The sequence below is a fragment of the Panthera leo genome, chromosome C1, assembly GCF_018350215.1.
Source record: "Panthera leo isolate Ple1 chromosome C1, P.leo_Ple1_pat1.1, whole genome shotgun sequence".
NCBI classification, from domain to species: Eukaryota; Metazoa; Chordata; class Mammalia; order Carnivora; family Felidae; genus Panthera; species Panthera leo.
Window position 1 is genome coordinate 90,797,520 of NC_056686.1, and position 27,494 is coordinate 90,825,013.

At 38.9% G+C, this 27,494-nt stretch overlaps 1 protein-coding gene across 2 annotated transcripts in view; it reads left to right on the plus strand.

Annotated features, from left to right (window-relative positions):
- NTNG1 (netrin G1) overlaps nucleotides 1–27,494 on the plus strand; it is a 386,331-nt gene that overhangs the window by 53,032 nt on the left and 305,805 nt on the right. The window contains exons 1-2 of one of the 2 annotated variants that reach the window (XM_042953169.1): nucleotides 1,226–1,620; nucleotides 8,596–9,350. In XM_042953169.1, coding sequence (XP_042809103.1) covers nucleotides 9,105–9,350 — 246 coding nt within the window. In that variant the 5' untranslated portion in view covers nucleotides 1,226–1,620; nucleotides 8,596–9,104. Of the gene's footprint in view, nucleotides 1–1,225; nucleotides 1,621–8,595; nucleotides 9,351–27,494 lie in introns of those variants that run through there. The other variant, XM_042953168.1, reaches the window with a different exon arrangement.

Below are 27,494 nucleotides of genomic sequence, written 5' to 3' on the forward strand. Positions count from 1 at the left end.
AGCCTTTTTTTGTTTGGCTTTGAGATGCTTACAGATTTCTGAGATCAGAGCTCTCTCTATATTGCAATAGTCTTTCTTTCTAATTAAAGTGTCTCCCTATCTAAGTCTGGATTTTGTATTTATTTTATTTTTTGACGTTAGCTTGTAGCTAAGAGTGATTTCAGGTAAGTCTGAGCCCCCACTGGTGGGGAATGAAGTCTTGGGGTCGGGGTATTTGCGTTTTTCTCGGGAAAGGCAAGGAGATCTGACAAGCTTTCTTTTGAACTTCAACTTTCCAAAGGGGAATGGATTTCTAAATGAGGAGGTTCAAGGCTGGCGCTGTAGGGGCCGCTGGCAGGGCCAGGGAATTGTTGGTTGAAAAGCTCAATAGGGATCCCTGCTAGGGGCGAGGGGTGCGCTTAAGGAACGGTTTGGGGGAGGAGAAGGAGCAGCGAGGGATGGGACGGGCGGGGGCTCGAGTGGATGGTACGTGAAGAGTTACTGGAAAGGGCGCTTCCGTGGGCGAGCTGGGGGTGGGGAGGTGAAGGGTGGTCTCAGAGCCTCAGCGCTGGGAGGTCGTGGAGCGGCGGCACGGGCGGCGGAGCAGCCGCAGCAACAGCGAGCGGGACGGAGTTAGGACCGCTCGGAGCGCCCAGGTCTCGAGGTAGCGTAAGGTTTGCAATCCTTCCACTTGCTGGCAGTTGCAGAAGATCTGCTTTTAAGTGAAACGTTCGAGCCACCCCTCTGAGGGCTGCGGCTTCCCGGGGCTCGCTTCTTTCTCTCTCTCTTCACCGGCCCTCACGCTCACTCTTTAATTTGCACGCACCCCTAAGTTTGCTGAGAGCTTGCTGCCCGCTCGGAGCCGCTCCGGCCAGGCGCCGCGGGCGGGGGCGGGGAGCCCGGGAACCGCAATCCAGAAGCGTCGTGGGCCATGTATATTTCATCAAATGGACTTTGGGTGCGTCGCGTCTCACAGCCATCAACGCTATGTGCAGTGACATTTCTGACTTGAGTGGAGGAATGCGCGAAGGAAGCCCGGGCGAAATTGTTACTAGAGGATCTTCTTGGCGCCAATGCTAATTGTCCTGATTTATGTCCCTTCTGACTAAGCTCAACGTCTTCATCTGAAATAAAATGAAAGCTGTGCCAAGCGGGGTAGAACCGCCCGGCCGCTGGTTCTGATCCCCAGGAATCAGGAAATCGTCCTGCAGCTGAAAAAAAAAAAAAAAAAAAAAAAAAAAAAAAAAAAAATACAAAAAAAAAAAAAAAAAGAGAGAGAAAAAAAATAGAAATAGAAAAAAAAAAAAAATCCCCCAGTAAAAGTTTAAGGCGAGAAGTGGCAGAGGCAGTGGCGCGAGGAGGAGCGGAGGAGAGCCGGCAAGCGGGGAACTGGGCTGGCAAGACCTCCCGAAGGCTGCGATTTCATTATTAATATCACTATATTTTTGGAGGGAGAGGCACCTTTCTCATCCTCTCTTCCTCTCCGCCCACCCCTGCTCCCTCCCCCTCATCTACCTGTCAAAGTCACTGATCTTTTGCATTTCGGAAGAGGACGTCAACGGAAAGGAATTCCCCCTCTCGGTGAGGGCTCCGAGAGGGGGCGACGCACAGGAGGCTCCCCCTCTGGGGCCCGCGACCAAGGTAATTAAGCGGCGGGGAGTGGCGGGCCGGCGCGGGGCTGGGGGTCCGCAGAGTCCTCTCCCACGGCGGGCCGGGCGCGAGCGGGACCCCGGGGCTGCTGCTGCGGCGGCGGCGGCGGCTCAGGTCCACACCCCACCCCTCTCGGTCCCCACGCGCCCGGGAGGAGGCTCGGCGGGAGCTGCCGCCGCCCGCCCGTGCGCCGCCCGCGGGCTACGCTGCTGCGGCCGCCGCCCGAGGCGCACCCGGCTGGGCAGGGCCGCCGCCCCGCGCCGTCGGTCGGCTCCCGGCCGGCGCAAGGGCAAGCGGGCCACACGGTAAGTGCAGCCGGCGTCCCCCTCCTCCGGAGACCCGCGCGTCTCTTCTTGGCCCCTCTCCCCCAACCCCCAACCCCGGGCTCCCTCCCGCCCTCCGCCTCCTCCCCCCCACCCCGCCCTTGCGATCCACAGGCGGGAGGGAGGCTCCGGGTGGGCGAGGAACTTTGCGAAGCGCCTTGAGGAGGCAGCGCGCGGAGCCGCGGCGCGCACACAACCCGCACACTCTCACACCCACACGCGAGTCTTCCTGGGTGTGCGCCCCGAGCGGGTTACGTGTCTGTGAGTGTTGCCTCCGGAGCCCGGGCGCGGGGTCTGTGCCTCGGCGGACTCACGGACCGGCACCCTGCGCGCTCCCCCTCTCACGCGCACACACCTGGCCACACACAACGCGCCAGAGGATTCTTTTTTTCCTTTTGCCAATTGTCTTTGCTTGGGGAGAAAACTTGCCCTCTTGCCGGCCCTGTGGAGCCGGTGGCCACACTGAGAGCTTTTGAAGTCTCTTTCTTTTAATCTCCGTTATTGGTGCGAGATTAAAGCATTACTATCCCATGGTGTGCAGCTGGGGAGAAGGGAAAATTCAAAGAGGGAAAGACTTGATGTAGGAATGCTGTGTGGAATATTTTGCTCAGATTCTTTGCTGGCATGACTTTAACCGGTTGGTGCAATCGTCTAGGGACACTGAATTCCTGTCCTATATGGATCTGTGGATATCTATATATAATACAAATAATCCCGAATATTATTGGGCCCAAAATAACCAATTAAGTGATTCATACACGCGAAAAGTTCGATAAAAAAAGAAACTGCGCCCTCTGCTGTTTATTCTAGTAACCTCACCCGGGGACCTCCACCCTCCACCCCATCCACTTAGGTTGTCATCTTGCAGGGCTTGCAGGAAAATTCCTAGCGGGGATTTTAAAGGAACTTTATTTGGAGAAGTCGGAGGTTGCGTTCCCATCGTCGCATCAGGTATAGATTTCCAGAGAGTAGAGGCTTTTGTTACCCAACTCCCCCTCCATTCTTCTCTGCACTCTGAACGGTAATGGAGCCCCTCGTTATCATAACAGTTTGTCAGTCTTTGGAATGGAAAATTCTGAGTAAGATTCAGAATTCCACCAAGCATATGGCATATCTGGCACTCGTATTGCTCTAGAAATAAGGCCCTATTTTATGACTGAAAACACTAAAAGTTTTCCTATCTTACAGAAATGGTGGTGGTGGTGGGACTACCCAGAAAGATCCTCCAACAAAATGCTTTATTCAAATTTACATAATGGTTAAGCTTGTTAGAAGAAGTTTCCCAGAAATTGTCTTTTCCGGAGACGGGACCAGGTTTTTCTGATTTGCCTAGACCTTGAGAGTATCTCTAACCTGTGGGGAATTAGCAACCTCAGATTTCATTAAGTATTTTGAACTGTATCACTTTGAATGTCTTATCCTCCCCCCCCCCCCCCACCCTTTCTCTTTGGCAAAGGAAAGGCCGTTCAATAACTGTCCAAGATTCTTTTGGAAGATAAGCAACTTTCAGTTTTTCATGAAGATAAAATTTGGGCCTTTGCATGTGGATAAGGATACAAAGGGGAAAAAAATGCATCAAGTGTTTTACACTTAATGTTGTTACAGTTTATAAACGTAAGGGATGTATTTCCTTTTCTCTTCTGGAACCATGAAGTGACATCTGTTTCGCCACTAAAGACCAACATGAGGGCATTCAGAATTCCACATACTGGCTATTAATTTGGTGACATTTCCTACTGTGAAATTTAAGAGATATAATCCTAAAATTTTGTAAGAAAACAATTTATTTGCACACAAAGCTTTTTTTTTTCTATTGAAATTTTTGTTTTGTCAGCTTTCACATGGCATGTGTGTTAAAGTGATTCAGGTTAGCTTTTTTAGGAGGAAGCCAATGTATTTTGCAATTTCCTTTTGTATATTTGCAGTTGGTGCAACTACTTGTCTGCTTCCATTATTATTCTGAAAAAAAATATGTCAAAGAATTAAACCATTACACATTTAGTTGATATGTTTTCTAAGTGTTGTAAAGATTTGGAGAGTTTTGGAGTTACAAGAGCATCAGGGCGCTTGGAAAGAAAAAATTTCATGCAACTCAGAAAGTCAATTATTGTGTTAACAAAAATGTGTGTGTGTGTGTGTGTGTGTGTGTGTGTGTGTATCATATTATAGGTCAGTAAGAGATGTAGCATACTTTAAAAAAATAATTTCATCTTCAGAATCCAGAGTTTTGTTTCAGAACTTCAGGTGGGTGTACATTTTCTTAAATGTGTGTTTGAAACCTTGGATGTCTGAACTTCCCTATGTAAGAAGGCAAGATTTGCTGTTGTATGGGAATGAAACCCCAGATTTCTTCTAGGCTTAACTGATTCTGAAATAATTTTATGTATTATCCCATCCCCAAACATCCTGCCAAGTATATGCTATCTGATTTCTCTAATCATTCTTCTGTCTGTGAAAACCGAGATTTTCAAATACGAAGGTGTGCTATTCGGTTTTATTAAGAATCTCATGATAGGCAGTTGCTCATAATACCCAATCAAGAATGCATAAGATATGCCAATGGCGTTGTAATACATGTTAAATTCCTTACATTTTGAGAGACAGTTAGCAAAAGGATAGAAGCAAATTGTTTCCCATTAAGATGACTAGGAAATGCTTTCTTCACAACAAATAAATAAATGCAAAGAGCATTCAGCATATCTTAAATGTCTTGTCTAGTCCATCTCATTATGACAGTGTTTGAATCTGCTAATTTTGGTGGGTTATAGAATTTGGGTCATATCTTTATCTCTTTATACTTTTCACTCAATGAAATGTGATGATAGTCCATGTTCTTTTTGTTCCTTCCCATTCAGAAACATGCATATTTATAAAAGTCTTAATGTCTATGAGGAATGAGTCAATAGCTGTCTATTTCAGGTGCCCCCGAAGAGCTGAATATTTATGGAATAAATAGCCTACTACCACCAACCCCACCTCCTAGTGAAATTATATAATAAAACGAATGAGCTGGAGTTAACAGATTTACTGTCAATATTTTCCTCTCAGTTGATGAAATTGGCGATTGTTTTTAGAATATAATTGTCTATAATTTTGATCATTATTACTTCCGTGTAATATTTTGTAAGGCTTCTCTTCTAGTGAGGGAAAGGGCCTGTGAAGGATCTTATGCAAAGTTAATCCAAGGTGGAAGGGAATTAGCTACAGAAGCCTGGAGAAAGATGTCTCATGGATGCAAAGCCATGTTATAGCCCATTTTAGTACAGATCAGTAATATCTGTCAACTTGAGGACATGACATAATTTTATGTTTTTACATTGGCTCTGCACATTTATATACCAGTGAGAGTCTTTGGAGTTCTCATAGCATATTAGTGGTTATTTTTTATCAAAGAGGACTTCTCAGTACTTTAGTGTGTAGGTAGAGATGATGGCATTATTTGAGTACAGTGAGTTTCCAAGATTTGCAAAGCAAAGAACTAGAACTGGGGCTGCCCAGAGCTCTTCTGAAGCTGCTCACATTTAGGTGATGCAGACACCTGATACAATTGAAAGCCCATATTATTTGGCAATCAGTTCAGTTATGGGCCAGAAGGGGTTGGTTTACTATATTAAACCTTCAAATATGTCATTGACTGTCTTTCTCATAATCCATTTGCTTCGATATTTGCTGTGATGACCTAGCTTTTAAGAAGCAATTGATGATTTTAACCTGGTTGAAAGCATAGCCAGATGGGAACCAGTGCCATTAAGACAATAGAGGTTAGGGGGTAAACAATATTCTATTTTCATATCATTTTGTTTTCTTTGAAAACTCCATAATTATACTTTAATGGCAACTTTTCCATTTTGACAGAGGCTTCCTTTCCCACTGTGTGTCATGACAGTTCACAAATTTAATTTCTTACTAATTTTAAATTAAGAGGAATTTCTTTGAAGTGTATGTGGCACTGAAAAAAGTAAGGAGACCTTATATAAAGAACACACGCTAGAATACATGCTACAAATACAAAAATTAGAATGAAATTAAGCAATTATGTTAAAGAACAGCTTAGTGACCCTCTGCTCCTGATCTGTAATATGCGTGGTCAATATCTTTTTCTGTGTCAATGGGAGCTCATTAAATGTAAATTCTGCAGACTAACTGAGCCATGCTATATTAGTGCTTGCCAAAGCTTGACATTTTTAATACATTAATAATATGTCTGTAATGTAATGGAAAACTATTAATCACAACTGGTTATGTGCCAGAAATTTAAGCTATAATTGGCTGCTTCTTGTCAAGAATGTCTGTCGCACAGTCCTGCAACTGCCTAATATTCAAATATCTTGCACTCCTCTGCGTTTTTCCTTGTCAGTGCTCTAAATTCGATCAATGGTGTAGTCCATAATTCTGTGTAATGACCATCATTATAATTCTGCTATACTTTAATGAGAATTCGTTCTATTGGGATTGCTGTTGTATCAGGAAACAGTAACAGGCTCACATACATTTCCTTAGTGTCCAAATTTTTCACGTACAGCCACCTGGTCATCCTTTATTTTGTGGTTGTAGTAAGGCAAATGTGGATAAAGAAAGGGATATAAGACATAAATAGATTAGGGGATAACATTTACTGTTTAACAAAAAAACTGAAGATTAAGCTCCAAGAGCATTCAAATATATACTTAAGGTCACATTTGAAAAACAGTATTAAAAACTAATTCATAATTTTCACTTGGTTCACACTCAGAGCAGTCCATTCCTGGCCTTCAAGATTATATTGTTCTTGATAAATAAGTTGCTAAGTATTTGAAATTAAGAATTGAAGTTAATAAGTTCTAGTCTAGTAGATTTTACACTTCTGCTGTCTGTTGTGATGCCCAGCTCCCCTACACCCCATGAGAGTCTTCTTGTGATAACAAAGTAGTACACACAGATGAAAATGCATCTAGAAAATGTGCATGTGTATTATTTTCACAACCTTTTCAGATTATTAATTGTCAAATTGTTGGATGTTTCTTAAAATATCAACTTAAAATTACCACCAAATCTGAAAAAGCAGAAGGCTGTGCTAGCCACAACACATGCTTCTCTGCGATTTTTTTCTTTTTAGCTTAAGATATCAAAATGTGCCCAACACGGTATAGTACAGTCTTTATGTTACAAGGAGGAGGCAGATTCAAATCAGCAGTTTATACATGTTTAGACAAACTGCTAATTATTGCTTCGTAGGAACCCAAATATTCAACACTTTTCCTAATAGAAAATATCACAAATTGCAGCTGGATGATAACATTTTATGAATTGAATATAATGAAAATTGCACTTGCATCCATAAAGCAATTATTATAAATTACTTTGCTATGGAAACACTATTCAGCCATCCCTTGGCATTTCATAGTCTCTGTGGCTTAGTTCATTTTAAGATTGTGCATTATTTAAATATATTGAATTCCTTTTACAAGATTGTTTGAAGATAGTGAACTTCCCTATTTAAACTGCTTAATGTGAATTAAAGGGTCTGTAATGGTATTTTCTAAACTGTGGGCTTTTTTGTCCTTTGCAATTGTTTAAAAAATAGTTAATTATTGGGACTGTGACACGATGAACCAACTAATTACACAAATACCTCTTTTTTACACCTGGGTTCCAAATGTTATTTTTGGTTTAGATTTGGACAGTGATCTCTAAAGAGAAAAGTTGCCAGTTAAACTCACCAATGACTAGTACTCATAGTTATGTAGGCTGCATTATCGGTTGACCAAAAGTACTTTTTAAACAGTAATTTTTATTTTCTGTTAGAATTAGTGCCATATTATTCTGCTTCATGGCCTGTTAACTCACCCTCAGCTGTTTTTATATGTGCATTTTAAATTGTGCATTTTACTACAGAGCTTTTAGTTTTAAGACAGCGTATAATATTCGCCTTTGGGACAAATTCTCTTCTGTTACAGAAAGTAAGTGCAAATGCAGATGTAATGGCTATAAAAAGATGTAAGAAAATAGAAAATTCTTATGAAAGGAAAATTTCCTCCTTTGGTTTTATTTTTGAGTATTTTTTCCAGAGAGCCAAGTTATCTTTATCACTAAATGCAACTAAACAAAAGAGGCTAAATTCTTCCATATAATGAGCAAATCCAGAGGGACAGCCTTGTGCCAACAATGCCAGTTTTCACTCGGGCTAACAAAAGCTAAGAAATGTACACGGAATTTAGAGATTTTTAGGGTCTCTTTGCCAATAGACAAAAGGCATACAAGTAGTTGTCACTTCTTTGTCATTGTTATAAAAGCGTTCATTTTCCCCCATTGTTCTCCTGTAAGATTTTCTAGCATTGCAATCCATGAGAAATGTTTAAATCTAGCTGCTTGCTCTCAGTTTTGTCAAGATGGAAATATGATTTTTGAAGCGAAAACCTGTAACTCACCTGGAACATGCACATCTGTCTTTGTTACGGAAGAGTTAAGTCCTTCGTATCAAAATTCTCCCCAATGTGAATGATTTCTGTGGTTTGCTCATTCTAGCAAAACATCGGCGTAAAGGTTATCCATATTACACCAATTTGCTTTATATTGCATCAACCCTCCCAAATGTCAACATATCAAACATTTTGTAATGCATCGATTCTGGGGCAATAACTTTTACTCTTCCTGTTTCTTAAAGGGTGTTGGTGCCAGAAGGAAAGAATGATTGATGAGAAGCAGACACCGGGCTATAGACACTCATCCTTTTGCTTCAGATACTATCAGTGCATCTGAGCATCCCTTGTGAGCCACGAGCACTGAGGATCACCCAGGGTTATCGGATGTACAACGGCAGAGCCATCACATCGCTAAATCATCCTTTGCTCCTGGACATCTTTTACAAAAACCAAACTAGACCTGAGTGTAATAGATACGTTCTAGGACAACGAAAAAGCTGCACGTTGTTGGTGATGCCTACCGCACAAGTATGTTAGACTTCCACCCAAATCCTTGATATACCTGAACACGCACAATATCAACCCTTGGCTTTTAGATTTGGAATCTACATTGAGATTTCATCCTCTTTTTTTTTTTTTTTTAATATATAGACTTACCTACATATACACATATATGTATATGTAGAAGGGACATAGATCACAAATAAGGAAACCCTGCTTTATTACCACAAAGATTGCCAAGAATTTAGAGATGTATTTGTCAAGATTCCTGTCAATTCATGCCCTTTGGGTTACAGTGTCCTCAGTGATGCAGCCCTACCCTTTGGTATGGGGACATTACGATGTGTGTAAGACTCAGATTTACACAGAAGAAGGGAAAGTTTGGGATTACATGGCCTGTCAGCCGGAATCCACGGACATGACCAAATATCTGAAAGTAAAACTGGATCCTCCGGACATTACCTGTGGAGACCCTCCTGAGACATTCTGTGCAATGGTGAGGCAACCCTTTTGAATAGAATGTTTCATATTAAGTGGAGGCATGTCATTTACGTGTACAGATGTGGTGAGTGTGAAAACTCAAGCAATGAGCTGAATCTGCTGGTGGCAGATTGGTGCTAATAGGCTAGCTTTCTTCTCGGTGGAGGTTTGCAGGACCTGGGATTACGATTCGCAGGGTGATTCATGCACTGGAACGTGCCTTCTGCCTTCCTTACAAACCGAAGCTTCCACTGAAACAGGCATACTGTATATAACTGAGAAAAGAAAGAGTTAGGCTGAGGGTTCAGTTTCAGATTGGAGTCTGGGAATATGATTAGGCCAAATGTCTTATAGTAAAGGATAAAATCCATTGGTAAACCAACTTTAGAAAAACAAAGTTCTCTTCACATGCCTGTATAGGGCCACCCTTGAGGTTCATTGTTCAAGGCTAGGTTAGAGTTCATGGTTTTCCTCATCAGGAAACTGATGTGATGTGGAAGTCCTTGGTTAGGAGGTCAGTGAGAAGAAAAGCAAAGAAGAGAGGAGGTAATGCCTCCAGAAAAGTCTTGTTTGTCAACTCATGTGGGGTCCTTATTTTCAAGGGTCCTGGTTTTCTATGGGTATTTTAAATACGAATGTTGGAATGTTGAAAGCATATTTGCTGAAAAGTAGTGACCTTGGCATACAAATTCAGACACTATCCTTTTGAGAGGCCAAGTTAAAGAATTCATTGTTTTTGTGGTGTACATCAGTCTTTTCCGGGGTGAAAAGTTAAATGTTATGTGAAAGAAGAACTTTGGAGTGACACATGGGATTTTCACTAAGGACATGGTTGAAAGTTTACCTAAAGGTATTAGTCACGAATTTGGTGATTAAGCTGATGTAAATGAAGGTGCTAGAGAGTCCAGATAGTGTGTTCATTTAGTTTATGTCATTTTTTTTTTTTATTACAGGCGGTCTTTATTTGGTAGAGGAATTGTGATCCCATTTTTCCCCATGTAACAGATATAATCATATGGCAGATTTTAATAGTATTCTTATCTGACTTTATTATCTTGAACCCAGCCTGGCATTTTCAGGATAGTGAAACTATTAATCAAAGTAGCATCTGTTCACAGTCCCCAGTGAGTTAAATTAACATAAGATCATCTTAGACCTAGCACTGTGGAAAAGGTTTTGTAACAGGAAACAATTTTGAGCAATAAAGAGTGTTTTTACCTAAAAGCTAACGGCTTGCCACTTTTCAGAAGTGCCTTTGGGGACTGGTTTGAATTATAGTCTAAACCTGATTTTGTGGAGGGTGAGAAAAAGATCTTGGCTATTAGGTGTCACAATGACTAAAGTGCCCTGAAAGACTAAATATTTCAAAGAGAGGACCCGTCTCTCTGGGAAACAGGTATGTGCTTTGCAAAAAAAACCCAAAAAACAAAAAACAAACCAAAAAACCAAAAAACGTACATTTTAGAAACCAGAGACTTCTAGAAGAGTACTTCATTCAAACACATTAGCAAAACTATAATAAATCTGTAAAAGAGCAGGGACATTTGTTGGCTTTGTGTAAGGTCTTTGATAATCTCTCATAAAAGGTCAAATTTAAGATCTCATTGCAAATTTGGAGGGAAATTGCTGTGCAGGTGATAAGTTGTGCACTCCTCACAGCAGAGAATGAGTTCTGGGCCAACTCTTCATATTATGAAGAACACTCTAGCTCTATATATTGGTTTGTATGACACTTGTAGCAATATGCCTCTTCTGGAATTGTTTAATAATTTACAGATTGAAGTAAAAGAGCAGACATCTTTCTGCAGTGTGCCGTTTCCACTTGCATAGGTCCTGTATAGTGTGTTCAACCTGTAATTTAAATATGCAGCTTTCCTGATCTCAGCCCCTGGCAAGAAAAGGCAAGTTCGGCACTGTTCCTGTCCTTTTGGGGAAGGGTTTATTGACTGGGTGTCTTTAGTGTGCCTCTCTTTCCGATCATGAGTGGGAAAGGGCACATTACAGAACTTCTCATGCTTGCCTTTCACAGCACATGGTATAAGGTCTTTAAGCAAGTCAGTTCCCTACCAGTTCCCTAGCTTTGTGATGTTAGAGACCAAAAGAGAAAAAAGAATTAAAGTGATATCCCTCAACTTTCTCAAGTGCAATAATATGTATACTTTGTATGTTTACCCCAAGATCCACAAGACCGCCTTTTCAAAGGCTACATCTGAGTATGAGGCAGATATTTGGAAGCCTTGGTGCATGTAAACTTGTCACGGAGCAGAAACGTTTTTCAAGGGAGAGTGTAGGATTTGTGCGATGTTACCTATCAGTGCCTAATTTGGACTCCTTAATATGCATATGATTGGCAGAACAGATTTAATAATCTATCCTTTAAGCACATACTTTGGGGCTATTTGTATGCATATTATATGCCAAGTCAATGATAATGGCCTAATAGGGCAACACTTCCTCTCTGTAGTTTTGGATTTTCCATAAAACTCTTTAGTGTAAGGGTTCCTGACACCAGGCTGTAAAGATGTCTCAGGATGCTGTCATATCAGACCTGTTTAGGTGCTCCCTAGCCCAAGGTCTAATGGGAATCCATAAAGTCATTTGTGTTATGATTTTCACACTTTCCTCCTTGACACACACATCCATCCCTTCCTGCTCCCTCAGAGTCGTTATGGCCCATTACATCAGCGTTGCTGCCACATAAGCGCAATCACTACTTAGCCCTTATATGTAAATGTTTGCTGCAAAATGGTTTCAGAAATCACCTGCTCAGTTACTGACACCCTTATTAGCTGTGAGTATAACAATTCTGAACACTAAGGGCACATTTAGTAAGAGAAATACCCTGAAATTCCCCTGGCTGATTTGTATGAAGTTGAAGTTCATTGGCAATGTGTTAAGAGTCAGTGTTGCCGCTTTCTGCACTTGCTCCATCATTATGTGGCTGTGACTATCCGAGAATGCAGCATATAGTTTATGGTGAAATTTTAGGGAAAAAAGGGCCACGTGATTCTGTTTGACAATAGATCTCGGCTTGCTAACCCAGATGACCTGTTTAATAACTCTTTAATATATAGTGGTTTTAAATTGCTGTATATTAGTACTACCAGTATTTGTGAACATAAATTTTATGGGAGAACTCTGCCATTCCTATTTATGACAGTAAAATAGGGGAAACATATACACATATACACACATCTATATGAATTGTGTATATTGAGACTAATATATATGAATTGTGTATGTTGAGACCATACATCTTCTTTTTAATTTAATGTATTCTTTTTAAGTTGTTGGTGGCCCAAGAAATATCTCTGCTAAGGAGGAAGAATCTGAAGCATAGAAGCATAGATTAGGCTTTTTGTTTTTTAGGCTGGGGTAATATGTTAGTATAGATCATGTCCTTCTTCCAGCCACATAAAAGCTTCACATAGCACAGCTTTGTCAGAAAACACAGATCATCCAGTGACGACAATTTGTTTCAATTTGCATAAAGAGCAAATAGGATGATCTGAACCCGTGTGTAAAGCTGAAGTGACAACACAAAGCTATGACTTGTTCTTTGTGTTTGGACAAACTTAGCTGTCATATCTGCACGCAACACCCCAGTGGCTTAAAAATGGCAAAATTATCTGCAATTATCTCCAGCCTGCAGCTAATTTTCTGGATAAGTTAAACAGAAGCTTTGAAAGGAAGCCCACAGACGGAAGAAGTCATGTGCGTTTGTACAATTGATGGTGCAGCAGTGCTGATGACTGTGGAAATGGGAGCCCTTGAGAACTGCTGTGGATTTCAGAGCCAATCAAAACTAAATTAGGAAACAAAGATTATTAAAAAGTCTTCTGTGCATGTAATTGTGGCATAATATTATGAGGTGGACATTAAGTGTTTCCCTTGGAGACCCTCGGCATCATGAATGCAGTGCGCCTTTAATTACAAGTAGACTCATATTACTAAAAAAAATGGAGAAAATAAAGTACTCTGAGGTGTAGTTAGCAATACCCTCATTATGTTTACTGAAATAATTAAAAGAAAGGATGTAATTTTTCTAAATAAAATGTCAGAATTTGAAATGAAAATGGATTTTCTTTAGGAAATTTACTAATGTGTGCCCCTGCTCTTGATAGGCGTTTACTCAAGTACCATAACAGGCCTATTAATGATCATTCCATATTGTGCTATTTCCAGATAGACTCCTATTAAGAAAAAAAATACCTTAATTATCGTAAGCATTGTGGATAGAACATATTTCATTTTGTTCAAATGGAATTTAGGAAAGTAGTGGAAAGCCTTTGGGTTTTATGATTTTAACGGAACCCAGCGGGATGGTGAGGGGTAATGCATAGTTGCAGGGCAATCCAGAACTTAAATTTCGAATTTGACATCAGTGCAGGTTGCCATCTGGTGGCTATCAGGTGGCCTCTGAGAAATTAGTTTGATAAACTGAGTTACATTTTCAGTGACAAGGCATTAATATCAATTTTCCAAAAACTGGAAATGACATTGACTTATATGATAATCAAATAATCTTAAAATAACTCTGTTCACATGAAATGTAATTCAATAAATGAATGAAGTTTTAATAACAGTGACATCTTTCATTTGAACTGATTTATCCCTTAATTATCCCAGAATGGAATTTAAAAAATAAAAACCATCAGTTCCTTCATTACTAACACTTCATTGTTATTTAGTTCGTTATTTAGACTCATTTCTTAGAAAAGTTTAATTCACGTTTGAAATGAATTCAGTTTCATGGAGATCGATCTTTTTGATCTATCACTGTATCAAGTATTTCCTTGTTGAGGAGCCTACCATAGCTCCTTATTGTCTGTTGCATCGAGTCTAAAGTACTGTAGCTGGGTTTTAAATCTTCTTGTATTCAACCTTTTTTCCCATTCCCACTAGGACCTTGTGTATGGCACCTTCAGGGGACTTATGGCTAATGATCTGATTGGGAGGGGGCTACTGCATTTGGATTGAAGTTCAGTGGCATGGCATGAACAGAATATTATGGGGAGGGAGCTTGGGAGGGAGTTGGTAAAGATTATGGTGGGGCTAACAAAACTTAAAACCACGTCATGTCACTGAATGTTCTCAGATAGTGTTCTCTGTGTGCGCAAGTGCCTCTGTCTGTGTTGGGCTGAGGCTTCACAAGTAGTATTCCAGACTTCTGAATGCAGAGTGAAGTGAGCAGAGTCATACAGCACATGCAAAACTGAGAGGTGGTGGTGTGAACCAAAGTCAAATAACATGTGTTCCCTGCCTCCAAAGGAAATCAAGGAGTCCTAAGAAAAATGAATAAAAAAGTAGTGTGTACTCAGAGGCTGGGGGAGCAGAGCAGCAAAGCCAGCATTCAGAATTTAAAGGTGGAACATTATTTTGCTGCATATCAAAGGGCCACTTGGAGAATACTATCTGGTAGCCAAGTGCCTGATGCTCAACAATGTCTGAAAAAGATAGAAAAAGGCTGGGTGGGTCAGATGCAAGCACAGTGTTTAAATGACAGCCTAGTGGCCTGGTTAATGGTAGAATGGCTCCTTATGTCTGGCAAGATGGAATAGGAGGGAAAATCATAAAACGTGTTGAGTTAGACCTATATATATGCCATATATATATAAATATGCATATACACATGTGTGTATATATATGTAACATACATACATACATAATATATGTATGTATGTATTTTTCTTAACTTAGTTGATGCTGGAGTGTGCTAAGATAAGCATGGCTCATCTACCTGGAGCTCCAATTTTACACAAAGATTAAGAGAAGCATTTAACTGAATGCACAAATGCAAGATTTTTAAAGATGAAACACTCTTCAGTCCCCCAAGGAGTAATCTTATCTGCTCTCTGTGGAGGGGAATATCACTGAAAAGTGTGAAAAGCAATATCCTAAAAATACCATAGCCCTTCCAGATTGTTTTAGGGTCTCTCAGGCATATTCTCCAGACTTTGGTGAGGTGGGCTTGCTCTCCGAGCTTTGGGATTGTACACGGGTCCTAGGCTGGCATCTTGATCGTCTGATGTTGAAAACTAGTGTCATCACACAGGAAGTCCCTCATCTCATGTGTTTTCCCTGCGAGGACAAGCAGAGGACATTCCTCTTGCTTGGAATCGTCTGTGCTTCTCTGCACTTGTGTTGATTCCACCCATCCTTCAAGGTCTGTGTGTTTCTTTATATGTACTTCCTGCCAATTTCAGCACATATCATTTTGTTGACTGAGTATATATGTGAGCCCTGCCTGTGTACTGCACTGTGTGGTACCATTTAGCACTTATTACATCTTACTGATTAATACACCCACATGCACATTTGTTTTGTGTGTTTATTGTATCCTGATTCTTTATCTGGATCACCACTCTTTAAATGAGATGATATGTAAGAAAGCCTACCGGGACTCAACAGAGACTGTGCATTATATTGCTTTCCTACTTCATAGCATTTAACATATTCCTAGGGAACAAATAAATAATAGCATGCTTTTAATTGATTACTTGATCAGTTGTTTCAATGTAGTATTTGATTTTCTAGAATGTTTTCTGTTTCTTGGGAACTTTTATCATGAATCTGTTTCCTCTGTAAATTAAGAAACAACTGGAAAAGTTTGGCTGCTGTACTTGGGCAGCTTATGATGATGTTCTCAAGAGAGGTGAGAGAGGCAAAATCTACTCACAGTTCCAACACTGAAAGCGTATATAAGGGATTTTTAAATTCCATTTCTCATTGAATCTTTGAAATGTATTTTTCCAAATAGAAAATTTGGAAAAAAAAATTAGAAGAGCTTCACATGCAACATTGAAGTGATTTTGTCATATTTCTTATGAGTCTCTCTCTCTCTAAATATATATTTTGTTTTACAAAATTGGAATCGTATCACATACATTTTTTTCATCTTTTTTTTCCCATTTACTGCTACACTTATAGCATTTACTTGTATCATTATATATTCTTAGGAAATATGGTTTTGATAGCTATAAAGATCTGATTATGTGGATATACAATATTTTATTTAATTACCCTCTCACCTTGACAGCTTAATGTTCTTTTCTATTGGTTATATATTATCGGTTACATGCGGTGGTGAACATATATCAATGTAGTCTTTTTTATTGAACATATCCTTCTTCTCCCACATTCAAAACCTCCCATATTAAATGCACATGTTAAAATTTTTTTTAATGTTTATTTATTTTTGACAGAGAGAGAGAGACAGAGCATGAGCGGGGGAGGGACAGAGAGAGAGGGAGACACAGAATCCAAAGCAGGCTCCAGGTTCTGAGCTGTCAGCATACAGCCTGACACAGGGCTTGAACTCACAGACCACGAGATCATGACCTGAGCTGAAGTTGGATGCTCAACCGACTGAGCCACCCAGGCGCCCCTAAAATTTTTTTTTTTAATGTCTATTTATTTTTGAGACAGAGAGAGAGTATGAGCAGGGGAGGAGCAGAGAGAGAGGGAGACACAGAATCTGAAGCAGACTCCAGGCTCTGAGCTGTCAGCACAGAGCCTGACGCAGGGCTCTAACCCATGAACCATGAGATCATGACCTGAGCTGAAGTCAGAAGCTTAACTGACTGAGCCATCTAGGCACCCACACATGTGTTTTGATTGTTGAGCTCCTTATATTGTATTTGGCTGAGGCTATAGAGTAGGGCTATGTTCTTGCATTCCCTAGAGTGGAATGAAATAGACATTCTGTTTGTCAGTCAGGGGGACTGAAATCAGCATGTGTGACTTAGGCAGGCCCCTCTCTGGGCCTTGCTCTTCTTTACGTGGACTTGAGAGAGCTTCTAGAGATAGGAGAAAGACAGCTTCTGCCACACAGTAGAGAGCAAAGTCAGGGGACCTCTTTGGGAGCAACAAGCTAAAAATGGGCAAATTACATCGTATAAACAGTACTTGTGGCTTTAAAACTTGCTTTAAATTGATCCTCAGTGAGAAATACATTTTATATTACAGCTCATTAAACACATGCTTTCCATATACACCACCAAAACAAAAGCTTCACAAAGAAAGTACTTACCCTTCCTGGGTGCTATGCCCTCTGGTAATTTTTTCTCCCCTTATAGTTATTCTTCACCTTTAACAAATAATCGAAAATCATATTTTGATTGTGATCCACAGATTATAGGTAGGATTGTTCTTGAAACTCTGAATAAATGGGAAAATTCTGTGCGCATCATTGTATAACTTCCTTTTTTTTTTTTTTTAATTTTTTTAACGTTTATTTATTTTTGAGACAGAGAATGAACAGGGGAGGGGCAGAGAGAGAGACACACACAGAATCTGAAACAGGCTCCAGGCTCTGAGCTGTCAGCACAGAGCCCGACGCGGGGCTCGAACTCACGGACCACGAGATCATGACCTGAGCTGAAGTCGGACGCTTAACCGACTGAGCCACCCAGGTGCCCCAACTTCCTTTTTTAAATTCAACATTATGTGTTTGAGATTTACTGCTATGTAGTATTCTACCATATGGATTTTTCTTTAATCAATCTTCTATTTCTAGACATTTAGTTTGTTTGATTTTTACATTTTAAGGCTCTTGACTGGAGTCAAATTGTCCTCCAGAAAGATGATTAGTTCACACTCTGCTTTTAAGCATTTTAAAAAAAATGTGCTAGGCATGAGATTCTCAACTGGAAATTCTTAAATATTCTTCTAATGTAGGGCCTTAGCAGATAAGTGAAAATATGTACTTTACCAAAAAGAATAATGATAAAATTATCCTTATTGCCACCATCTTTTCTGCCGAGGTAATAACTTATGTGATTTTGTATTGATAAATGGAAATATTGGAAGGGGAGATTACATTTAATTTTTTAAGGATGTATTTTTTGCTTCTTGATTAGACTGATTTTTAATGTTTCTTGGCCAGGGGCACCTGGGTAGCTGAGTAGGTTGAGCCTCTGACTTCAGCTCAGATCATGATCTTGCAGTTCGTGAGTTCGAGCCCCTTGTCCCGCTCTGTGCTGACAGCTCAGAGCCTGGAGCCTGCTTTGGATTCTGCGTTTCCCTTTCTTTCTGCTCCTCCCCCGCTCATGCTCTGTCTCTCTCTCTCTCTCTCAAAAAAAATTTTTTTTAATGTTTAGATTGATTTTTAATGTTTCTATGCCATTTAAAATTTCTTATTCCCAATTGTAGTAGTTTTTGCACTTATTGCCTTTTTCCTCCTATTTTTTCTGTTGAAGCCAGCAATTAAAAATATGTATATTTGGGCCTTTTAAACAGATACCATTTTTTTGTCAGTTGATTAAGTTAAAATTGCGAGTATCCTTTCTTCCAGAAGAATAGGTCTTGTTTCAGGGTCTTTTGCACACCCTTCATCTTGTGGAAATTTTATATATTCTTGCAGGAGATTTTGGTGGCAGGGTGTCATCATCTCAAAGCCGAGAAAAATTTATCTGTGTACCCCCTCATATCTTTTGTTCCTAATGTAAGAGCTTGGAGAAGTTGTTATTTACCCTAAGTAAAGCACCCCTTTTCATTTAGTATCATCCTTTGGAAACAGTTGCATACTGAAACATATTAATTGTATAAAGTGGCTGGTGTGAAATCTGCTTTAGTTTTATTTCACCAGACCAATGGGCAGACTGGTTTTTCATGTGCCATTTTTAGATTTCAGAATTTCTTTTCTTACAAAAGGGGAAAGTGCTGAAAGTTGTTTCACACGCATAATATTGGAAAAGAACTTACTGAGATTGGCAGGTTGTAAGTTTCTTCCCATCTTTCTGGGAATAGATAGATTCACATAGTATCAGTTCCATGAAAATTAAAGATGTGAGCCAAGAAAGAGCCAGAATTGGTTTTCATTCTTTGACCTACTTTGAAACTGACTTCTAAAATATTAAATGAAGAATTGAACTGGATATTGCTTCGGTACAAAGAAATAGCTCTTTTTGTTCCAGAGGGTTGATGTCCATTGAGAAGTCTAGCAGCTTACATTATAATCAGGTCTTGTCTGAACAATGGTTTTTCACCATTCCATGTAACTTTTTGTTTCTTTCCTGTTGCTCTCTTTCCTTCTTGGAAATGATGAAAGGAAGAAATCAAATACACTTCCAAGCAGCTCTCCCTCAAGGGAAAGGAGAATTCAACATAAATGGTCAACTCAAGTTGCAAGAGGAGGATATGTGCATGATAAAGAGAGTGAGCTGGTAGGCAATCTGAGGTTGGCTGTGATGCCTGGACCACTCCATAAGGATTTTGATTTCAAAGATTAGAAGACTAATAATATATGTGGTGTTAGGGAGCATTCTCATCAATGTGTCTACTGTCTGACTCAGAATAGTGTTCTATTTAGCCATCACTGGAGACAGTGCTTTAAATAGTGCCTAGCACAGTGTGAAGCAGATAATAGTACTTAATGCATGCTTGTTGAACTGAACGTGTGCTGTGTTTTTACAAATAATGTTTGTAGTTGATATTTATCAAGAGCTTACATGGTACCATGCACTGTACTGACTAAGCATCAGCCTTTGTTGGTTCATATAACCTTCAATCCCATCATTATCCTTATTTAACAGGTGGAGTAATTGAGGCATGAGGTTAAATAACTTTTCACCCAAGTAGTCGGAACAGGATATAAACCCAGACAGTATGACATGCATTCCCTACTCATAAACCATACTATAAATTCCTCCCTAATTTTGTTTGTAGTATGTGGGATAAAACCATCACAAAAACCTTTTTTAAAATTACATTTATGATTTGGACTATGAACACAATACTATGATTTTGTTATTTAAAATGCCTTTTATCTGAAATAACCTCAGAAAATTGGATTCTGTAAACAGAGTGTGTGGAATGTTGGAAATACACATTATGTGATGAGTGTCTTCATTCAGGGATAAGAGAACCAATCAACAGTGTTTGTTTCCATTCCTGCTTTCTTTTCCATTAACGTGTTCATATAAATGGAAATAAGCTGTTAGAAATCATACAGAGCGGAGTACATATTGTGTTCACCATCTAAAACCAGAATAATAAGTCAGCAACTGTTGGCTAGTTAACAAAATCATATTCTTGTGGGGGAGGTGTTGAGGAAAGTAGTTAGCATGATGCTTTTGATTTTTTTTTTAACACTATCAATAACAACTGTTATATAGCCAACCCCCTCCATGCTGTCTCCACTCGGATGTCTAGTAGGCATTTTAAACTTAACACATTTATTATAGAACTCTTGATTTCTTCTCCCCAAATGGATTTTGCCTGTAGTCTTTCCCATATCTATAAACAGCAGCTTATATTTATCTAGTTGCTCAAGATGAAAAATCTAGGAATCCTCCTTAACTCCTTTATGTCCTTCACAACAGATATCAACAAGTCCTGTTAGCTAAACTTCCAAATATATCCCAAATCAGTTGCTTTTCACCCTCTCTACTGCTAACAACCAGGTCCCAAACAGCTTTATACCTAGGCTAGACTTCTTCAGTATTCCCTAACTTTTGCCCTGTTACCAAATTCACATAGGTTTTATAGTATTATAATATAGAGCACAATATAAATATTATAATATATAAAAATTATACATATAGATGTATAGCATTAATATTATAGAGTTAGATATGTAATTATATAATATACATAGAGATAAAATTTTAAGAATCTGAATCAGTCAGGTCCTTTCCTTGTTCAAGTTCCTCCTCAATTGTTATGTCCCACTGAGAATTACATCCAAACTCTTCATTTTTTAAAATAACTTTTTAATGTTTATCTATTTTTGAGAGAGAGAGAGAAAGAGAGAGAGCGAGTTGGGGAGGGGCAGAGAGAGAGAGATAGGGAGACACAGAATCCAAAGCAGGCTCCAGGCTCTGAGCTGTCAGCACAGAGCCTGAGGTGGGACTTGAACCCATGAACCATGAGATCATGACCTGAGCTGAAGTCTGATGCTTAACCGACTGAGCCACCCAAGCACCCCTATATTTGAAGTCTTACTAATGCCTGAAAGGTACTATATAGTCTGGTCTTTGAATACCTCTCTAGAGTCCATTCTGATCACTCCCACCTTGCTCAGACCACTCTGCCTGCAACTTCTTGGTGTTACGCATAAAACTAAGTTTATTTTTGCCTCGTTGTTTGGACCCACATTCTCAAAATCTTCCCGTAGCTCCCTCCCACCTTTTATTCAAGACTCTGTCTTGTGAATACCTTCTCAAAGAAGCTTATCTGACCACCTTATTTAAATAGCATCTCTTGGGGCTCCTGGGTGGCTCAGTTGTTAAGTGTCAGACTCTTGACTTCAGTTCAGGTCATGACCTCGTGTTTGGTGAGTTCGAGCTCCGCCATTGACGTCTGCACTGACAGTGGCGAGCCTGCCTGGGATTCGCTGTCTCCTCTCTCTCTGCCCCTCCACTGCTTGTGTGCTCTCTCTGTCTCTCTCAAAAATAAATAAAATTAAAAAAACTAAAAACTAGCATTTCTTTCACACCCTTTATCCATTCCTTGAGTCTGCTTAATTTTTCTTCATTGAATTTATTATAAGGGAGATACTCAAACTATTTAACAACTGGGACAGAATCAACACAAACCAATCAGAAAAGACGTTAGTGGCCATACCTTACTGGGTACCATCTGATTGAACATTCATTCTAATGACTGGATATTTATTATGTTATATACTGCTTCTGTCTCTTTTCTCCTCCACAATATAAACTCCAGAGAGCAGGAACTTTGTCTTATGTCCATGGTGGGCTCGATAAATATTTGTTGAATGAATAAATGAGCTGCTAAAACAGAGATATGTTAATATGATGATGGCATTCATACTAAAGATTATTGCTCTAATATATACGTGTTCTTTAAAGTATTTAGGCTATGTTGGACGTCCTTAATCTTGAAGGTATAATAAATATTTTCCTTTTTTAGTTTTTTTTAAATTAAAGGTACTTAATATAACAGATGTATGTACAACCACCACTTAAAATTAACAATGATGACGTTACATTGTTTTTCTTAGGATTTTAAAAAATAAATATTACTGACTGAGTTGAAACCATCTTGTCTCCATCCTCGGATCCCTTCCATGCCTTCCTTTTCCAGAGGGAACCAGTATCATAAATTTGGTGTATTTCCTTCCACTCAATGTTAATATATATTTTTTATGTGAAGCATATATGCTCATAAACAGCTTATGGTTTTGACTTTGGGTTTTTTAATGTTACCATCCTGAAAAAACTATTCTGTAGCTTAAATTTTTCATTCAACACTATTTTTGTAAACTATCTGTTTGATCTATATGATATGGTTCCTTCATATTAAAAGGATATATATCTATATCCATATCTATCTATCTACCTACCTACCTACCTACCTACCTACCTGTTCCACTGGGTAAATACATTGTTCAATTGTGAGAATTTAGCAAGTTTGTGTGTGTGTGTGTGTGTGTGTGTGTGTGTGTTTTAGTTTTAGATTTTTGCAGTTACGATCCAGTCTACAAGAACCACCTTTGTACCTAGATCTTGGTGCATATGATCAAGAGTTGTTGCATTTTGTTTTGTTTACCTCAAGGTGTGCACCCAGAAACCAATCTGTGGTCTGTAGAGTGTGGGCATTTTCATCAAATGTAGTTGCTCTGTGTCGCGTTCCTACCAGCAGATTATAAGGGTTCTTCTAAGTCTTGTTTTGTGTTGTTTTCTTATATGTTTCCTCTTGTTATTAAATGAAAAATATTTTAAAAATCCTGTTTATTTGATTGCTTTAGTTATCCGGGCACTCATAGTTGGATTTTATGATGTATCATAGCAACCATAATTAACAGGATTTTTGATAAAACTGTATGTACCATGGCTCTTAATCTTTCATTTTTGTTTTAATTATTTAATAGTAAATCACTTGGAAGTTGTATGAACATAGCTAATGAATATTCGTAATGGTGAATCAACAGGAGGAAGCATGAAATTTGGAGGAATAAATATTGAGCTAAACTATGAGAACCTTCTTTGACTAGATCTTTCCACAGAGGGCAATGAATTTTAAGAGTAACATCTTGCATCTGGCCACCTGAATTGATAGGTATGCCCTGATCTGTATGACTAATACAAAATTCGCAGTTTAAAAAATTGTTTATATATAAGTAATCTTTTTCCCAAAATCATTGTTTTCATTATTAGAACATAACAATAGCCGATAGTGCTTTTAAACTGGAAGTCTCCTTGCTTACTTTGCAAGATGATATATAAATATTGCCTCATCCATCACCAGAATGACTTGTCTCCTAGATGAAAACCTGAGGGTGATGTGTAACTGTAATAAATTTGGGCAGCAAGGGAAGGGTTCCATTTCCAATTAAAACCACAGCCAGGAAGTTTCCATTTAGACTGACAGTACAGGTACACTGTTGGTACATATTTTATGCACTTGCTTGTTTGTTTGGGGCAACTTGGGATTATTTTAGAAGTAGTAACAGTAAAGGAGTAGCTTTGTACTTCTTTATGGCCTCCTAAGAAAGGGTCTATTGCCCCTTCTAGATGGGAAGTTTCCGAGATCCCTGGGTCTTGGGCATTTAGAACCAGGTATTTTTAGAAGTGGAGTTGTCTAACTTGGGAAAGTACATGCCTTTAAAGCTATTTTACTGAATTCAAACAGTCTTCAGGTTCAAGTTCCAACTTAATCAAGTTATTTCACTTTTTTGTTCTGAGGGACAGTAAGATAATGATGTGCTTAGCAGTGTCTGGCACATAGGAGATGCCCAATAAGTATTATTTTTATCATTGTGATGATCATTTCTGTTGATAAAAAATTAAAGGCATTTTGATTTTCATATTCTGCTTTGAAGGGATGTTCTGAAGGCTTTCCCTTTAGTTCCCCTTTCTGTGAACTGTCTGGCCTTTCCTGATGTTACCAATGACATCTATTAACTAACTGCTTATGAGGGTCTGGCTCCAAATGAGGTATTTAAAATAACAATTTCACAATTGTGGTTTTGAAATAAATGAAAGGTGTTCTAAATAACAAAGTATTAAAATAATCATTCATGGATGCAATGGCATTTGCACTGAGATTATAATGGATAGTGTTTTAACAAATGCACTAGACATGTCTAATGAGAGCATAACCACTGTGTCTAAAAACAAAAAGAAAATGTTAACAAATATTACCTATGTGAAAATAAATTAAATAAAAGCTATTTTATTAATCAAATATTGGAATGGGCACAATATGTTGGCTCTCATGGATGCTTTGAAGTAGAAGAGAGAAATTCAGTATGAGAAATGGAAATGCTGGATCCCAAATCAATATTCTTGGCTGCCATATTACCTACAGTATCTCCTTCCTCAAAAATATCCAATGGATTTCCACCTGCACTAAGTCCTGATCAACAAAATGAAACATTCTTCCTTGCAACATTATTTGCAGTAGCCAAGATATGGAAGCAAACTAAATGTCTAACACTGGATATATATATATAATGGAAAATTGGTCAGCCATAAAAAAGAATGAAATCTTGTGATTTGTGACAACATGGATGGACCCCTTGGGGGTCTTATACTAATGAAATAAGTTAAGCAGAGAAAGATAAATACCATATGATCTCTCTTACATGTAGAATCTAAAAGAAAAAGAAAAAAAGAAAGTAAAAAACCAAGCTGATAAATACAGAGAACAGATTGGTGGTTACCAGAGGCTGGGAATGTGGGGTGGGAGAAATGGTTGAAGGGGGTCAAAAGGGGGTTATTGCAGTTATAAAATAAACAAATCGTGAGGATGTAATTAATGTGCAGCGTGGTGACTATAATAATATTGTATTGCATATATGAAAGTTGCTAAGAGAGTATATCTTAAAAGTTCTCACCACAAGAAAAAAAATTCTGTATGGTGTATTCTGTATTCTGTATGGTGACAGATATTAACTAGACTTATCGTGGTGATCCTTTTGCAGTATTATATAAATATTAATCCATTATGTTGTACACCTGAAATTAATATGATGTTGTATGTCAATTACACCTTTATTAAAAATAACATTGTTAAGTGAAACCTAGATCCATGATTCTCACCTTCTCCCGCTATATTTCAGTACACATGGTATTTGGATAGTGTGTTCAATTAGGGCAGCCAACAAGTTGTATTATCAAGGCTACTATGTGAATCAGGAAGAGGTTCTGTTTCCAAGAAATGCATCCTTGAGCCATGTCTTAGAAAAGAGAAAATAGGTTGGATCTCAGCCCCCATCTAAGACTTGGTTGGCTTCTTTGTGTTGGGCACAGGCTGCCCAACTGTGCTTGCTGTTTTGTGCACTATGTGGATTTCAGTTATAATTTGATCTTGTTCTGGACTCACACTGCATTTTGGAATTAGCACCTCACAGTGGGGAAAAAGCTGTTGCAAGCCATAGAGAAATTTTATTTTTATGTTATTGAATGACAAAAGTAACAAATATTAGTAATTTAACCAATTTAGCAAATACTCATTGAGCCTGTAGGAGGTGCATGGTGCTGAGCTAGGGCTGTAAGGATGAGCAAGACAGACACATTTCCCAGTGTCGTAGAGCTCATCATGATCAAAGCAGGGAGAAACACACGGCACAAGTATACCAGTAATTACTACAGTGATGAATGTTTCAAGGAAGAAATTAAAGTTCCTTTGAGAGTATATAATCATAATGCTGGTGGTGATAGGAAAGTAAAACTGATTCTTCTTGAAGAAAGTCTGGATGTTGTCAAGTGCTAGATTTGCTCAATGATGTTATAAGTTTAGCATAGTATATTCTTTGAAATAGGAAACATGCAACTTTATTATTGAAACTCCTACAGTAAAATAATTTTGTCATCACAAGACTAGAAATCTAGCCCCAACTTCATTTCCATGTGTGTATGTATATGTATATATACATACATATGCATATATATGGCTTGAGCCCAAAGTGGGGTTTAAGCTCACCTGATGCAGGGCTCACCCTCACGAACTGGGAAATCATGACCTGAGCCAAAGTCAGATGTTTAACTGAGTGAGCCACCCAGCCAGCCCATTTCCTCATATTTTTAAGGCAATTTAAAAACAAGAATTTTTAAGACTTGCAACTGCCACATTATAATAGGTAGTTACCCTTAACAATACATTTAGCACTTAGTTTTGTAATTATGGGTTATTTGACTGCCTTCCACACTGGGTTGGAAGCTCCTTGAAGAACAGAGACAGAGCCCTGTTCTGTTTTTCATCCACAGAAATTAGTTTAGTGCCGGAGATATAGTGGACACTTAATATATAACTGTGGGATGAGCTTTCTTCTAACAGTCTGCTTTCCCAAATCTCTGCTCTGTGCACTTTTACCTTTTAATTTTTTTATTGTCTCTCAATAATCTTTTCTGCCTCTTCGATTCTTCTTTCCACCGTCCTTGCTATCATTTACAATATCGAAGTAACCTCATGCAGAATCTGGCATGAGACCACCCTTTGGGATATTTTGTGGGAGTATTCAGTATTTTAAATAGTGGGTTCCCTCCAGTTCATTTAATACTGCCAGAGCCCTGTGGTGGGCAAAATGGGAGATAACGGGAGATTCTGCTTTCAAGAAGCTTTATAAACAGTTACTTACTAAGCAGAAGGAAATAAATTCTATGCAAGAGCTACATTTAAAGAGCTGTGAGAATTCAGAGGGAAGTGATTCATTGCAAACTCAGAGAACTCAGTGGTAGTTTCATAGAGGAGATGGTCTTTAAGCTGAGCTTTGAAGGAAGAGTAAGCTGTTCTGAGATGGAGGAAGAAAGAGAAGGACATTATAGCTTAAGGAGATAAGCAAAGCCCTGTCTTTAGCTTTCCTTTCAAATAATTTCCTTTTGTGGATCTATCTCAACAGTAACAAATGTTATGACTGTGCCATCCATGAATTAATCTAAATCCTGCTCAGCTGTCCTTATGTTTCCTACCACATAATACTGGAACATCATTTCTTACACTTGGCATGTTCTCCCACTCTCTAAGATATCAATCATTAAACACAATTATGTGGGTGAAGGCACTTTATAAAATGCAAAGTACTATATAAAACAGGGGAAAGTGCCATACAAGGCACTATAACTCTTATTATGTATTTGCAAGCTCAGTGATCACAAATCATGGTACTTAACAGATGATATGGAGATTCAATTCAATAAATATTTATTGAAGCCTACCCCAGTAACTTTGGACAAGTTGCCTATTTAACCTT